Below are 17,320 nucleotides of genomic sequence, written 5' to 3' on the forward strand. Positions count from 1 at the left end.
TTATGTTTTTTGAAATAAAATTCTTACTAAATAAAAATTCAGTATTTTCAAAAAGTGATTGGTGGAAAGGCAATTAACATTAAGCTTTTTTGGAACTGATAAATGTCAAGTTACAGACTATTAGTGTAGAGAGCTGGTCCTGAAGTGCAAAGACAGATTTCTTCGGGCTCCATGACACTTTGAATGTCCTCACATGTCCTGAGAATGGCATCAATACTGACAAAATGGGAACCAGAGGGAAGAAAAGGCAAAAAGCATATGTGCTGAGTGTTCACAAGGCCAAGTGCCACCAGTTAGCGCGACACAATGTAGGGAGACACAGGAGAGAAGGGAGAGTGAGGCGGGGCTGCCAAGGACAGCCTTTTGGATGAAGCTTCTGATTAGGTTTTAAAGGAAGCAGGAATTAGCACTTGAGTGAGAAGAAAGTTCAGAAAGCATTCCAGAGGCTCGTCTTGAACAAAAGGTTAGAGCTTTCTAACTATATTCTCAAAAGTTCTAATACTTTTCAGTTTTCTGTTTCAACAAGCATAGTAACCACCAAGAGTAGGGTTTTCGCCTTTCTTGGGGCCTGAAACTAAAGATGACACTTAAAATGATACATAGGCAAGTACTTGAAAAGCAGGGCCAAGGGTCTGATTTCAGGACTCGTAAAGGGATCAAACTCTCGCTTGTTTCAAGTACAATTTCTAAAACTCACTGCTTTTTTCTTTCTGAAACATCATAAGTAAGAGTCTTCTGAAGAACCTTGCTGACATTTTACTTTTCAAAGGAAAGTCAAGCCCTGCAGAGCTGTCTTCTCTCTCCCAGGAAGGCTAACGGAGACCCCTTAGAGAACACTCCTTTGTGCCTACCTACAACCTATGAGGAAACGTCGGTGGGAGGCGAGGGGGCTCCTATGGGATGGATATCAGGAAATACAGGCGAAACGATGTAATCACAAGCCTCGTTTTCTCATTTCTCCCATTCAGTGTCAGCAGCAGAATGGGTGTGCACGGGGGTCCCCTGAAAAGACCAGGTTTCCTTCGACTGCTCGTTTGGGGGCTGCACTGCAGAGTCTGAGAAAATAAGCTGAGACCCCAGGAGAGCTAGTTTCACCACACTCCCAAAATGCTGAGTCTAGAACAGAAACAGAAAATTAAAAAGAATTCAGCTTGAACTGTCTCACACCTGATCAGAAACAAGCCCACCAATTTAAAAAAAGTCTGTCTCCTTGAGACATGCTCTCCAGTTGTTGTGTGGTATAATATACATAACATAGGATTAACCATTGTAAGCGTACAGCTCACTGGCGTTACATGTGTTCACATTCACATTCCCGCCATCTGTCTCTAGAACATTTTCATCTTCCCAAAAAGAAACTTTCCCCACTAAACACTAACTCCGACCCTGCCTCAGCCCCTCAGAACCTTCTACTTTCTCTACGAATTTGACAGCTTCTGAACTTTAATATAAACCTAAAGGTAGGTAAACCCTGAAAACATCAGTCTGGGCACACTCTTAAAGGTCACAGACCCAAAGGATGGCAACTGCTGACCTGAAGTTGCTTACAAACGGGTCAGGGTTGACGGCCTCGCGTCTGTTACTGCTCACCCGCCCCCGCCCCCGGCAGAGCCTCACTGTGGAGAAAGCCCACGTCCTGGCACATTGATCAGTATTTCTCCTCAGTTTAAGAACTGTCACCAGTTAGTGTTTTAAGGAGAAATAGTACAAATTATATGCACAGAGACTGCATCTGGACATCAGCGTAAAACCCTGAGCAGGGAAGGTCCAGAGGGTGGGGTCCCATGACCTCTCTGTTTAGCTGTTGATACCCCAGCAAAAGTCTCAAAGAAACTACTGTAGAAAACCACGCAGAAGGCAATCCTCCCTTAGCTGCACATAAAACGTCCGAAGTCCAGGCTCTAAACTGACGATGCATTTTCTTAACGTCCCTGTTGGCCACTGATTGTTCTGCACCAGCTAAATTTAGGAAACTCTACCACAAATAACAACTTCCAAGAACTCTGTGGTGCCCGGTGGGTGGGGAGGGGTGGGAAGGTCAGAGTGGAGAGACAAGATTTAGCCTTCAGTTTGATTTTGTGAGAAAAAATGCAAATGAGAGCCCTCCAGCACCTGTTGGCTTCTTTCAGGTTAGTCAAAAGATGACATGCATTTGACTTGTCAGGTCCACAGATGGAGAAACCAAGTGCTTATTTTTGCTCAAACTCCTTTTGCTCAAGTGGGCACAGTCAGTGTGTCCGAGCTCCTTGGGCCTCACGGGTGGGCGATGGGGAGGCCACGCCAGCCACACCACCAACCCTCTTCCAGGTTCTTCCTGCTGGGGGTGTGCCTGACGGGACTCATGAAAACGGAGCATTTTAGGCAAAATCTCCCCAACCGAGCAATTCTACAGGGTCACCTAACAGGTGCTAATGCTACACGACCACGCTGAAAGTCACTGTGGATGAAGCACTCTGGGAGTGATCAGTGGATGGTCGGGCTGTAAGAGACACAAAGGTGGAGCTTCATCTAATTGCCCATCTCAGCTGGTCAAACAGCCCGTCAGCAAAGTGAAGAAGACCCTCCCAAGCCCCACGTTCTATCACAACGCCACCCCCCGCCTCTGCCAACAGCTCGCCTAGCCCACCACCTGGCTGCCGTGTCTCAGGCGCCCTGTGCCCCCCAGGTCCCATGGAACCTTCTCTCCCTCAGGAGTCTCGGGGGCGGGGGTGCTTCCTCAGAAAGCTGTCCCCACCTTGTCTCCCTGCCCCAGGTGGACTCTAGAGACGACTGCCCTAACTGCTGCCAGGACAGGACAGTTTTGGCGTGGGAGGATCGGGCTCCCCGTCAGACTGTCCCTGTCGAGTTGGGTCCTCGCTCAGTTCTTGCTGCAGCCTAGCTCCTCTCTCTCTAGCCATCAATAATGGGTCACTGAAAGAAGGGAGGGGATCCATTTTTAGAATCTTAAACTCCTGCGTGCCTTGAGAGCCTATGTCCAGGGAGCCAGCGCCCCTGTGGCTGGCAGGATGCACAGCCCCGGCCGGGCAACCCAACAGCCTCCATGTGCATGTCCTGTGTGCTCTGAATGGCTCCGTGGGACGCATGGGCCGGACCCACTAACCGTGGAAAGCCATCCCTGCGGTGGAGGCAGGCCGGGTGCTCAGGACTTTTCAGGTGTGCATTGCACTGGGGACACAGTAGCCCCAAGCTTCAGGCCTGATGTGGGCTCCAGGAACATGCAGGCTCTGTCACTGAGGTACGCCTGGCTGCGAACCCTGCCACCCAGCTGTAAGGACAGGAGCTGACACACAGGCCCATGTGCATCGGGACACAGCCTCGCCTGCCATCTGCGTGTCACCCACGGCTCCTGTCATGACATGGATGAGAGGAGAGGAAGACAGCACCCTGACGCACTCACCACCTGGCCCTTGACGGACGTGTGCCGAGCCCTGCTCAGATGGAGACGCTTCCCATAGTTCCGTGACGACCAGGAGCTCGTCTCTCGTGCGGGAGGCGTGGGGACACGGCGGGGTTGCCCGACTCTAAACCACTGCTCGTGCTCAGCCCCGCGCCTTGCTCCCTAGAGAGAGGGGCTGAGGGGTTTCCTTCCAGCACAGGATTCTTTTAAACAAGGAGATGAGATTCAATGTGTGGCACACTGAGTGGCTGGAAGTGCTAGTGAAGGAACAAGGCATGCGTTGTTGCCACCACAGACCAGGCTACAGAGAGGTCGCGGGGCCTGGAGGATCGTGTGCCAGCCGCCTGGACTATACGAGGCCCACCATCCTCACCTTCTGCAGGAAGGACGGTGCTGGATGCTGCCTCGGGGAGGAGCAGAGCGTTTGGGATGCTGTCCGTGCTCCCGCACCTGAGTCCGGACTCCACCCCTCGCAGTGGGACGAGACCTTCCCGCAGGCTGCCATCCTCCAGCGCAATACTGAGCCTCAGAACTTGAGCAGCTTTTCCTAAGCAGCATTCCAGGTCCCTTGGGCATGACGTTGCATCCTCCAAATGGGATTAGACCCCAAAAAGGGTTAGCAAACACGGACCCAGAGCAGGGCATTGTCCCTAGCCTGGCAGCTAGCCAGTCCTGTGGGGGTGGGGTCAGATCAGGACACACAAACGTGGTGCCCGCCAGTGCATGAGCCCATGACTCCCGCCTCCCCTGGGCGTCAGGAAGCGCGTCCTCTCTCTCTGAGGGAGGGACGTGTGGGGGTCAGAGACCACTGAGCTCCCTGGCGCATGGGTCACACTGCAGTGTGGGTGCCCAGCCCCCAACAGGACCGGGGGCTTCTCTTCACTTGGCTCTAAGGCTGATCAGCGTCCCAGGCCTTCCTTGAAGCGCAGTCTTCACCAAGCCCTCCCTCCCTCCCCACCAGCTGCCACTGAAAGCAATCTGACAGCTATTTTTATTTTGACAGCTGCATCCTCTCGCAGTGGGCACAGAGGGGAGAACAGTGTGGGGAGGCCAGCAGTCCCTGGGATGGGCAGGACCTAGAAATGCCTGGCAGAAAGCACTGGTCAAGAAGCCCCAGCGAGCGCAGGGGCCGCAGCAGGTGCTTGGGGAGGGGCCGGTTCAGGCGCACGAGTCGGGAGCATGAGTGTGTCAGGGCGTCTGTATGAACGCAGCCTGACTTCAGTCACTTCAGGTCCATCTGTGGATCTGGGTATGGCTTCCACCTAGAGGCTGGGGGACTGGTCTGGTTGAACAGGTAAATTCAGGTTGGACCAGGCCCACCATCGCCAGGCCCCGACCACTCTGAGGGCCAGCACAGTCTGGAATGACCTTTAAATGTCTTGGCTTAAGGACAATTCCCCAGACCAGAAGGCCGAAGCTGAGCTCTGGGCTCCACTCTGCTGCCCTGGATCCCAGGTGACCACATGGGTCAGGGGAGCATCCCTCCCGGCTAGGGGAGTAACACTGGATGGCCTCTCCTTTCTCAGGCTCCAGCCGTGGTTCCTGTAGTTGGGACAAGGTCCACAGCTGGCCCTCCAGAGAAGGAGGCTCCCACTCAGACCCAGATGCACAGTGTCCACTCCGGCAGCCAGGGCTGCAGCAACCACGGCTTGCCGCCCCCTCACCACGCATTCACTGGTCTTCCCTTGAACGAGAGGGCAGAGCTGGTGGAGACACCCTGCCCAGTTACAAATGCTGAAATGACATCTGTGCTCCTTGTGGTGACAACTGAAAGGAGAGAAACAGTTTCTCAATCCAGACCTGGGGCCTGACACCAGCCTCTGCCTCGGGGCACACACAGGCTCCAAACCATCCCAGGAGTCAGAGCAAGAGAGGGGATGGCAGGACCTCGGCCACAGCGAGGCAGCCTACCGTCTGGGGCCGCTGCTTCCCCCAAGCTTCGGGCCAGGTGGGCCCGCTTCCCTTGCAGGCCTGGCAGGCTCAGGGCCCACGGGCAGCAGCTACCAAAGAATGAATTATAGGAGCACCTGCAGGTAGCAGATTTGCTTAAACCAGTCTTCAGTATACCAGGCTACATTTAAATTAGTATTTTTCCTGTGGCTAAAAACAACAACGGCCCCCATAGAGCCGTTTAACTCTGCTTTGGGTCTTAACCAACTAACCACCTTTAACTGCTCATTCAAACTTTTGACTGTAGAGTTGAAGGCCCTTCTCCCAAGGAGCCTGTGACACCCGCAACACCCGCGGGCCCGCCGCCGGCCGCCACAACACACAGGACTCCCACTGGTCTACTGCAGTGTCCTGACCTGGACCCAGAAACATGCTGACACTGAGGCCCCACGAAAGTGAGTCCCGTCAGGCTGTGGCCTTTCTAAGACAAGAGCGTGTGCTCCATCAACCTAAGGCATGAGGGCAGCTGCAGCATGCCCGCCGTCTCATTGCTGACAGTCCTTCAGCTCTACTGACTCCCACCTCCTGGGAAGGAAACATGAGTGTGTCACCTGACTTTGTTCATGAATCTTTACTGACTGCTTCACATAAGATGAAGCTCAGACTCCTCAGCTTGACAAATGAAACTTCCCCTGATCATCCCTGTGCCCCCTACAGCCTGGCTCCCTGCAGACCTGCTCAGCTGAGCCCTCCAGCGTCCCAGAGCCTGCCTGTGCCTGCACACCTGGGCCCCCCGCAGGTCCTGCCCCTCCCCAGCTGCCCCCTGCATCCTCCAGGGGCACTCCATGGTGCCGGCCCCATGGCGAGGCCTGCAGGACCCGGCAGGGAGGTGGCCCCAGCCCCTCAGCTCTGCGGCGAAGGCACAAGTCTGCATGTTTTTAGGATTTCCATGCCTATCTCCTGGTGCTGGGCCGCACCTTACTTCTCACTGTCTTACACCCAATCCCTGCTACGAGGTATGTACTCAACCAGCATTTGCTGAATGTGAAGGAATAACGCCCAATTTAGCCAAAAAGAGAACTGAAGATGGCACCACCCTCGTCCCACCATGCTGACCACCCTAGCCACTCGGTACCCAGCCGCCATCCACACGTGTCCTACGTCCCCAGGGCTCATTTCCCCCTTCCTGACCATTCAGGAAGGGCTGGTCCCACTTGAGACACACCTCCCCCGGAACCGGACATACCAGTCCTGCCAGGCTGCCTCATCACTCCTCTTCACAAAGTCTTCCCAACCTCCAGCCCATGGAGCGAGGCTCTTCACGAACAGACCAGCTAGTGCCCTGGCCACCTGCTCTGGCTCTCGCGGGCCATCCTGTTGCAGTGTGTCCAGGCTGCCGTTCCAGCTGGAGCAGCGGGGAGAGGACATGGTCCTCACCTCTCCTGAGCCCTTGGTTTGCGAGTCCCGGCAGACCCTACCCCTGTCATATCCCTCACTGAGGACTGGGAGGGGTCCGACCCAGGAGCACCCCCAACCCCTGCATGAGGAGCAGCGCTTGGCACTAATCTGAGGGCCCGAGCACACAGGGGGGCTCAGCAGGAAACGCTCATGAAACTGGGACTTGAGAGGGAAGTCTAGGAAGGAGAGTGCTGTGCGAAAGTCTTCACTAGAGTGGAGAGGCTAATCGGTAAGTGTGCAAAGTCAAGAGACCACCCACAGCTGAAGGGCAGGGGCTCCAGGGAGCCAGGTACTTAGCACAGCATGCTCACTCAGAGACGAGAAGGCTGCTTTCCTCTCTAGAACCAGTGGCCCCCGATGATTTCTGCCCCTCTGGGCCATCCAAGCTGGGATTCCAGCTCCAGACCTCCACTTGACACAGAGGACCAGCAGCCAGGGGCCGGCATGGGGGGGGGGGCCACCGTCTTTGCACTTGACTGCCCCCACACATGGAACTCAGACACAGCTGGATTTAAGAAAGAGAGATTACTAGACAGTTTTCGATACCTACCATAATCATTTCTATTTGAGTCATTTCTATTTAAGTCTGGGGTTGGCTTCAAACAAATTTACCTCAACACATGAAAGCTGCAAACCTTTGGTACAGGACGTGCCACCGAAGCTCAGAGACTTTAGTGGAGAGATGGCAACAGCTGTCAGGCTGAGAACCGCCCCAGGGCCGACAGCGAGCAGCTTTCAAGGCCCTGAACCTCAACAGCAGTGACGAGAGTGCGGCGGCTGGTGATGCCAGTACAGTGACAGAACGCATCCACTCCAGCCACTCCGATCAGGATTTCTTGCCCAGTGTTGAACTTGTATCACCAGGGGATCTGTGAACTCTACAAGGGTATAAACTCACTCAACTGAAACAATCAGAGGAAAAACACAGCTGATGCTGCAAATAAAATGTATATAGCCAGAAAGTGTGTCTCGGCCGTCTCCCCCCTGAAGATCAGGATGGCTGAGAGAGGCGCTTTGTGGGCACTGACCACGGATGACAAGCACGCAGCATGTCTGAGGTCACACGTTTACATGTGAATCCATGGGGGACATTGTTACCAAACACAGAACCCGTTCCAGCCATGCCGAGACATCCAAGTGCAGCCTGCCTGTCACTGCTCTAGACTCCAAGAGGTGGCCACCTGTTTATCTTCCTTTCATGATCCCGCCATCCAAAAAAATACTATGAGGACCCTCCCATTGAGGAAAATAAGTAAGAAAAAAGTGACACTCTGTGTTCCCACCCTCTTCTCTTAACTGACTCCCTTTTGTCAATCCTAGGAGTATGACATGGTCCTTGCAAACTCTTATCTGTGCCTTTACACACACATATGTACGTGTATGCGTGCTAGGTCACTTCAGTTTGTCCAACTCTGCGACCCTAGGGACTGTAGCCCGCCAGGTTCCTCTGTCCATGGGATTCTCCAGGCAAGAATACTGAAGAGGGTTTCCATGCCTTTCTCTAGGGGATCTTCCCGACCCAGGGATCAAACCCAAGTCCCCTGCATTGGCAGGCGGGTCTTAACCACTAGCAGCACCTGGGAAGCCCCGTATGTGTACGTACTGGAGTCCATTATTAATGTAATTCACATAAGTGGGGTCACAGTGTGGGTATTATTCTACAACTTGCTTCTTTTGCTCAGCAGTTAACTGTTTCCTCTGCATACGCATAAGCCCTCCTCTTCTTTTTCAATGGCTGCAGAGTATTTCTTTTCTACAGAGGGTGGGTGTGCAGGTCAGCTCCAGTTTCCTGATTACAAGCAGACCTTGTAATCAGGCTCCCTTACAGGGAGCCTCCTGCCCACACCTGTGTGCCCGGCACGAGGTGTGTGCTGTCCAACAGGCTCTTGCTCATGGAAATAGTTCCTGTGACTTGAAGGTCATGGACAGGACGGGGCTCGGGGTCCTAAGAGCCAAGCTGGCCAGGTCACCAGGTCGGGAGGAGGGCAGAGCTGGCTCTGCCTAGGAAGCCTCTGAGGAAGACAAGTGGGCACAGGTCTCCCTGTGAATTGGAATGTGGGCCTCAGCTTCCCACGGTCTGCCTCCAAGCCCCCGGAGCCTGAGACGAGGTCTCAGCGAACTCTGCCCCCACCTCACCTGCCTTGATGTGGGAAGTCTTCTTTTAACTAATCACCCACTGTCCGTATCTGAGACTGCACTGTCCTTGTAGGACCAGACTTCTGATGCGGACCCAAGGCAGCCGAAAGACCACTGAGACCTGTCAGGGAGTTACAGGAGCGTCACTCGGTGGCGGGAGCTTAGCAACAGGCTCTTCTGGACTGCAGGCCACACCAACTGCGCGTGCTGAGCATCTGCACACCGGGCTCCCTGACTGTGGGGGTGCCGGGGAGGCAGCCCTGCACCACCTGACCTCTGACCTCACAGAGCGCTGTGGCCAGTGAGACTCCACTCTTCTTCCACACCCTGAAGTCCGGCACATACCCCCAGAGACACGGCTTCTCACCTGGCGGTGAAGCTGAAAAGCACTCGGCATGGAGTCTGTCAGAAGCACACTCAGAAGCCAGAGCCGGGCTGAGCGCTGGGGAGACCAAGAAACCCACTGCCTGCAGTGGCCTAGGACCAGCCCAGGAGGACAGAGGTTAGACAGCCATTTGATGACCACAGACATTACAGGGAAAGGGCAGCAGGCCTGAGGCTGGCGGGCACTGCAGTGTCCTTCTCAGACCAAGAGCTGGGCCCAGCTCTGAGGGATGGGAGGACTCGTCGGGAGCGGGGGCAAGAGGAGGGAGAGAGAGAGACGTGGACAAAAAAGCAAGTCTCTTAAACTTCAAGTGCCACTGCACACCTTGGATGGGCTTGCTTACATCTGGGAAGGCAGCAAAGCTTCTGAGGGCGAGAAACGGAGGGGGCCACCAGACAGACAGGTGGCGGGGGACCAGGCCCCTCCAGGAGCCCCTCAGGCGCTCGGGACCACCGTCCACACAGACCGGCGTCTCTGGGAGACACGCACCTGTACGTACAGACACACAGACACGGGAAGGGTCAGAGCCAGCAGAAGTGGTCAGCTGCAAACAGAACCAACAGCGTTAAATTCTGAGCCTGGACACCTCAAAAAAAATGTTTTTCATGTTAAAGAAAATATAAAACAGAATCACCAGGAATAAATGCTGGCCTATAAAAACATCCTAATCTGGAAAGCAAAAACAAATGCATAAACGGTTCAAAATACAAGTCACAGCTCAAAATGGGAAGAATATCCAGGCTGAACTCAAGCTCAGAAGACCTGTCTGGCATGCACACAGTGCCCTGTTGTGAATATGTGTATGCAAACTATTTTTTTTCTATTTAATCTGAAAATAGAAATCACTTTAAAATTAAATTCTTTGTGTCATTAGCCCAGTGAAGGAATGAGAATACTTTAAAAGTATTTTTGTTAATAGTGAAAAATAGTTGTTTCCTGCAGGTGCTCTGGTTAAATACCAACATGAAAAATGAAACAAACTCTGAAATTCTTACATTAGAGAGACAGGCCTCTGGTTCTTTTCTCAGGGGAAGGGAGAAACCTTTCATTGCTCAATATTACTTCCTCAGCACCTACAAACAACACAGGGTTTCTGATTTGAAAGAGCGCTGTCTTTCTGACAGCAGTTTTCACCACCCCCTCAAATCTGGAGCAACCAGTAGGCGCTGAAGACACAGCTCACAAAAAAGGGAAACGTTTTTAGCAGAAGGCCCGGCCCTCAACGTGGAATCAGAGGAAGGGATGTTCCTCCTTCAATGTTATAATTACGGTTTGGGCTTAATTCCTATTTGAAATTAAGCTACGAGGCAATGGCCCTTCCCCAGCTCTGCCACTTGCTAGAGGTGACGTGCTAGGCCCCAGGTCTGGTTACACCACAGCAGCTAGGATGCTGCCATCGTGCAGGCTGGGCTCCCGGGCCCTGGGGATGAGCAGGTGGTCCCGTGGAGGCAGGGCCATGCCAGGAGGCATGACTTGGCACTCCCCCAGCCAGAGTCTCCAGATCTTTAGAACTTCCACTAGGATGTGACAGGACTAAAACCTCTCAATTTTAGACAGTAACTGCCTCCCCACGTCTAGCCCGCCTCAGCCCGGGTCTGCCCAGAGAAAGCTGGGGTGCATTCCATAAACACTCTGGGCTTTGGAAACCCCAGACAGGGAAGGAGGCGGCGGCTCTGTCATCTCCTGTGTCCTGTCCCACTTGCCCTCTCCAGGCTGGCTCTCAGCACGGCACACGCTCTTCTCTCTCACCCCATCCTGGTCCTGCTCTCCTCCAAGGGTCAGGACCAGCACAGCACAGAGATAACTTCCCAGATTCATCTCAGCCTGGTGAGACTATGGCTTCTGGAACTGAGTTTGAAATTTAAGAGAGACGACTACATTTATGCATCAGGCAGAGGGCTCAGCCAAGGTCTAGCACTCTCAGGACCCTGGCGGACTCCCTCTGTCCACTCCCTGAGGGCGAGCAGGCACATTCACATCACTTTAATGCCTGTTTTCCCCACTTGTGCAATCAGAGAATCTATTGCTTTCATGTTTAAAATAAGAACATACTCATGAATCACTCGTGAAGTTAAAAATGAATAAAATAAGAAGGGCAGTGATAAACTATGCTATGCTATAAAACAGAGGTCCAACTTGAAGTAAACATGAAATCACAGGAAAGTACTTACTGAGTGAGATAGTAACAGCACCCAAAGCCTGAAACAGGACATCTCCAAATCAAAGAGGCAGTCTCATGGGGAAAAGGCACAGGGTCCCTTGTTTCTCACAGGGAATAAAGAGGATACGCAGTCACGGCTGGCGAGGGAACACAGTTTGCCCAGAGCACTGAGACTTTTACATCAACAGTGTTCTGTTTACACCAGGCTGCAATCGCATGGGCTCCACTCGCCAGCCCTCCAGCCCTCATTCTTGTGTGTAAAGTGGCGGGGGGGGGGGTGGGACAGGCGAGGGCGGGGCTCTTTCCTCCGAGACTTGAAGGCCAGCTCTGTGGGCAGAAGTGGCAGTGGCACAGACTCCCAGCCGGCTTCCTACGTGACGGCGGCTGTGGGCAGCGGGGTACAATGCCACGAGGCAGCCTGGAGGGTCAGGGTAGGCAGGACATCGATGCAGTTTATTAAAATAAAGGAAACCTAAGCCTCATCTTGGAGAAGGCAATGGCACCCCACTCCAGTACTCTTGCCTGGAGAATCCCATGGACGGAGGAGCCTGGTGGGCTGCAGTCCATGGGGTCGCTAAGAGTCGGACACGACTAAGCGACTTCACTTTCACTTTTCACTTTCATGCATTGGAGAAGGAAATGGCAACCCACTCCAGTGTTCTTGCCTGGAGAATCCCAGGGACGGGGGAGCCTGGTGGGCTGCCGTCTATGGGGTCGCACAGAGTCGGACACGACTGAAGTGACTTAGCACCAGCAGCAAGCCTCATCTTGTGATTAAAGAGCAAGTCAATCATGATCAGCTTACATTTAACTTATCACCTAGGCCATAGCTTGGCCATGTGTTTAACAAACTCTTGCTGATACATGGAAAATGGATACCTATTTTCAAAGGAGATGTCAGCCTTTGAAACAACGATGCTTTGTTGCTGTGGTTTCCAATAAAACCATGCTGCAGCACAAATTATAGCACCTTAACAAAACCATGAGACAAAGCAGCAGAGGGAACTGCGAGCTCGGATCCAGAGAAAGAGCCCGTTCACCTCCTGTGGTCCTCTTATGGTGATGTCATCAGTTGAATTGCTTATTATTCTAAGTTCTCATCTTTTTGGATACTGACTGAAATCCGGCAGCTCTAATGGCCAGGTAAAACTGATGACTTTGAAATAAGAATATATTACCTACTCTTGTATAATATGAATTTTAGTGAAAACTGCTTGAATGACGATTCTTTCAGAATGAGCCACACCTCCCTTCCAGTACCCCACCCTGAAATAGAAACAAACACACACACACCCCTCACAACCATATTCACACTATTTTCTGAAAAGAGGTAGCTTGGGCTTTGTCAAGGCTAATAAACAGAGAGAGACTGTGCTCCCAGCCAACAGCTCAAACCATCGATTAAAGTAAAATTGAAGATGTTTTTGGAATCAGTGTACAGGCAGACACATCCTATTTACTTTAAAACCTGAAATACAACACCAGCTTCTTCACTGACCGTCTGCAGAGAGAAGCACTAGAACATCTCTAGGGACAATTTATCCTCAGAGGCCTTGTTTTCCGAAATGCAAATGATTGACAATTGAGCTCAAATGGAAAAAAAAAATCAGGAAACGAGCAGCCTGAATTCTTTGGGATTCTAAAACAAGAGGTTATTTTGAAAGAAATGAAAATGGGTTTTAAATGTCCTTAAAATCTAAAGGAAAACACTGTATCAGCCTGTTCTTCGGTGTTCAGCCAAGAAAGCCAAGGTAGTGACATAACAGGAGGATGGTGAGAACAAGAAGCACCCCACTGCCGGCCCGGCCCAGCCCAGCCAGAGGCCCAGGCCCAGGCGTGGCCAAGCACGGGTTAGCACAGCCAGGACACGGAGCTGTTGCTGCAGAGCACAGACTGCCTGGCCAGCTGCCCCACCCAGGAGCACAGCACAGACAGGTGCACAGATCAGCAGCCTCACCTCCAGCATTGGCCTGGCGCTGTCGTGCACAGACAGAATGTGCGTCACCTTGTTCTTGCTCAACTGCTCTGCATCTCTGGCATCTGTCACAGAAGAAAGGGGGGGCATTTTAGTATTTTCTGCAAGTGAATACTCCTTAAGGAAAAAACACAAAATTACTTGCATATTTCTTTCTTAAAAATTCGTAATTGAATTGTGGTGCTTGAGAAGACTCTTGAGAGTCCCTTGGACTGCAAGGAGATCAACTCAATCAATCCTAAAGGAAATCGACCCTGAATATTCATTGGAAGGACTGATGCTGAAGCTGAAGCTCCAATACTTTGGCCACCTAACACAAAGAGCCGACTCATTGGAAAAGACCCTGATACTGGGAAAGATTGAGGGCAGGAAGGGAAGGGGACAACAGAGATGGCTGGATGGCATCACTGTCTCAATGGACATAAGTTTGAACAAACTCCAGGAGATAGCGAAGGACAGGGAAGCCTGGCGTGCTGCAGTCCATGGGGTTGCAAAAGTTGGATACAACTTAGCGACTGAACAATAAAGGGAATCTAGAGTTATTGCTTTTAGGTATTCTGCAGATAACTCAGTTTATTTCTGACTGACAAGTCTTTTGATACAAAGTGGTCATATAAAACTTGAAAAGTATGTAGACGGATAAATATTATAATGATGATTATTGCTGTTTAAAGGAAATGAACCACTAAGTCATGTTGTAGCTGATGCTTATTAAGTTGCAGACCCTCACATTAGCTATTCACATGAAACATGGAAAAAGAAAGATATTTCAAATATTTTTAATTACCTCTTAATGATTAGGAATCTAAATTAAAATTAAATACAAAACAATCTTCTAAGATACAGGAACCTGCCAGAGACTAATCGACCTAATGTCAAACAGCAGGAATGGGACCAGATGCAGGTATGATGTGGTTTACGAATGCACCCACTTACGCTAAACTAAAAACGGGTACTTAATGGAAAGTCCAGACAAAGCAGTTCATAAGTCATCTGGCTATGAAATTATTTGCATGTGAAACTAAGGAGATACCAAATTATATTCCCTTCCTATGAACCCACCCAGAGAAGAAAGCCACGCGAATCCCCTCAAGCTGGAACTTCTGCTAATCTACAGAACAGGGTGCAGCAGGAGACAAGGAGGTCCATTCCCCCGGGACACGTTTTCTAAAGTGATACAGGGTAAGATGATTGAAAACCGAATGTCTGATCATTCTGTTTCTGGAGAATATTAACGCCATGAGAAAACACTCAGGATGTAGCATTAAACAGGGGAAAGGGGAAGCAGGCACCAAACTACAAATACAATATGAACTCAACTTGTAAAAACACATAAAGACAACAAACACAGAGGGGACGCTGTTGTCAGGAATCGGCCTAGACAGTGACCATCTCGAAGAGACAGAATTACGTGTTAAGTTTTTTCTTTATCGTTTGTGTGTGTATATTCAATACAGATGGCTGTAAGAGTTCAACATGCCTAAGAACTACCTGGATTTTTTAAAAAGGCAGATTCCTGGGCTCCAACTTAGTTCAGGGTCTATGGCAGGGCCACATTCCGAATAAGCCTTAGTGAGTAAGAGTAGAAACGAAGAAGCACCGTTCTAAAACATTCTACAATAAGCATATACCACTTTTATAGTCAGGAAAATAATCTTTAAAAGTAATATAAAAATGCTGGCTTTTATTTTGACTCTCTTAATTGCTCCAACCACCTCAAACAGCCTCTCAATCCATTACATGGGGACTCATCTAGCCACCCAGCTCCCAACTACACCAAGTTGTGATCTAGGTGAGCTTTGAACTTGGCAGGAACTGGACTTATTTAGGGTCCACAGACAGGCATCCCCCACGTTTTAACTCAAATGTGATTTTCCAATCCCCACCAGGCTGTGCATTTTGGACAAGTAGTGGAACGGTCAAGCTGGAGCATTAGGCTCCCAGACAAGGTGAGGCAGCCAGCAGGAGGGGTGTTCAGAGCCGCTGGGCTGGGAGGGGCATGGGGAGGGTCTGCACAGTTGGAGGAGACACTGTGGGCCAGGATCTTCCAGATTCTGACTCCACCCAGGAACGAAGTTGGAAAATCAATAATTGTTTTGTTATTATTCAGTTGCTAAGTCGTGTCCCACTCTTTGTGACCCCACGAACTGCAGCACACCAGGCTTCTCTATCCATCACTATCTCCCTGAGTTTGCTCAAACTCATGTCCATAATAATTGTTTACATATATCTTCTTTTTTTCCTTTTTGTAAAAAGCAATGTTATTGAGACAGAACAGCAGTGGATAAACAGACACAGAGGACAGGCCCAAGGACATGGGGGTGGAGAGGGAGAGATGTATGGAGAGATTGAGGTGGGGACTTACAGCACCTCATGCAAAACAGAGCCTATGGGAATCAGCTGCCTGACTCAGGAGACCCGAACAGGGGCTCTGTGACAATCTAGAGGGGTGGGACGGAGAGGGAGATGGAAGGGAGGTTCAGGAGGGAGGGGACACCGATGACTGATTCTTGTTGATGTATGACCGAAAACAACAAAATTCTGTAAAGCAATTATCCTTCAATTTAAAAAATAAAGTGGAAAAAAAAGTGTTACTGAGATAATTCACCCTTTTAAAGTGTACAATTCAATGGTTTTCAGTATATTCAGAATTGTCTAACCATCACTACAACCTAAATTTAGAATATTTTCATCACCCCATGAATATACATTTGTAACACAGATTAAGGTAAACAACAACAAAAAAGGTGGTTTGAAGTCAAAATTACTTTGTTTTGAACATAACCACACTTGGTACCACACATCAGAAAAACTGACTGCTGTGCCCTTAAGAACACAGAAGTGGCTCCTGGAGACGCCCCTGCTCCTTCTGCTCCTCGCATTCCCAGTCCAGTCCGAGCCTTTCTATTCTGCGGTAGCGCCATCCGCACACACACACCGTAGGGCAGCTCTTCCCACAAGCGTGTGTCTGTCCACACGTGTGAGTGCACTACTGATGACGACATCCGTTCTTCAGGACTAGAAGCGGCTGGTGGGCGGCTGTCTACAGCCACGGGCACTGTGGGGAGGAGCACACGTGCAGCTGGAACCGGCCTTGGGGGCTCAGCCCGCCCACCCGCATGCGCACAAGCTCTCCCTGAGCAGGGAGTCCTAGGAGAACTCAGTCCTCTGTTGCTCAAACCAAGGTCTGCCATCCGCAAGTGTGCTGGAACTGCTGGCAGAAGTCCTGAATTTGGCTGGTTTTCATTACAGTTTTTTGATTTGTAAAAATATTCACCCAGCAATTCTACATCCAAGAATTTATCCTAAATTCCATATTGTTTCCAAACTCAAAGACATTCCCCTCTTCCCACGAAACCATTAATAACAACTCATTAAATAACCATAAAGATGTCCATGTATTCCAGCCCAGCTCGCCTACCTGCCACAAAGCACTCGCTGCTTTCTCAGAACAAAAAAGCTTACTAATTTAGGAACTCCAGGACTATTTTTAACACCTTCTAGCAGCGATGAGCAGCTGTCAGTCCAGTGTGCTCAGAATACTCTTTAAGGTCAATTAGCTGCCCTCTGAGCCCAGCGGGGAAGACGACATGAATATCAGGGCAGAGACGTCAGAGATTGTTTTAAGAGTCAATGTGAACCTGAACTTGCAGATTTACACAACCAGAAAACAGACAGGAGTGTGTTCCAGTGCGTGTGTCCAGAAAGGGAGGCGTGGTGAGGGGGGTCTCCCTACCAGCACGGCAGGCTCCTTCCTGCCTGTGTCCGGCCCATCCATGGCAGCACACCTGCCCTCCCCCACACACGGGGGGTGGGGCCAGCCCCTTCCCCCTCCCCTCCCCTCCTCTCCCCTCCCTGCGCATTTTGCTCGGTGGCTTTCTACTCACCTTTGCAACTACAGAGCATTTTGAGACAAAT

At 51.0% G+C, this 17,320-nt stretch overlaps 1 protein-coding gene across 4 annotated transcripts in view; it reads right to left on the minus strand.

Moving 5' to 3' along the window:
- Nucleotides 1–17,320, minus strand: part of DUSP22 (dual specificity phosphatase 22) — a 49,226-nt gene that overhangs the window by 20,128 nt on the left and 11,778 nt on the right. For all 4 annotated transcript variants that reach the window (XM_086370961.1, XM_086370962.1, XM_086370960.1 and 1 more), the window contains exon 3: nt 13,385–13,467. In XM_086370961.1, coding sequence (XP_086227087.1) covers nt 13,385–13,467 — 83 coding nt within the window. The remainder of the gene's footprint in view (nt 1–13,384; nt 13,468–17,320) is intronic.

The sequence above is a fragment of the Bos grunniens genome, chromosome 23 (assembly GCF_055505025.1).
Source record: "Bos grunniens cultivar Pamir isolate PY7600 chromosome 23, Bosgru_T2T1.0, whole genome shotgun sequence".
NCBI classification, from domain to species: Eukaryota; Metazoa; Chordata; class Mammalia; order Artiodactyla; family Bovidae; genus Bos; species Bos grunniens.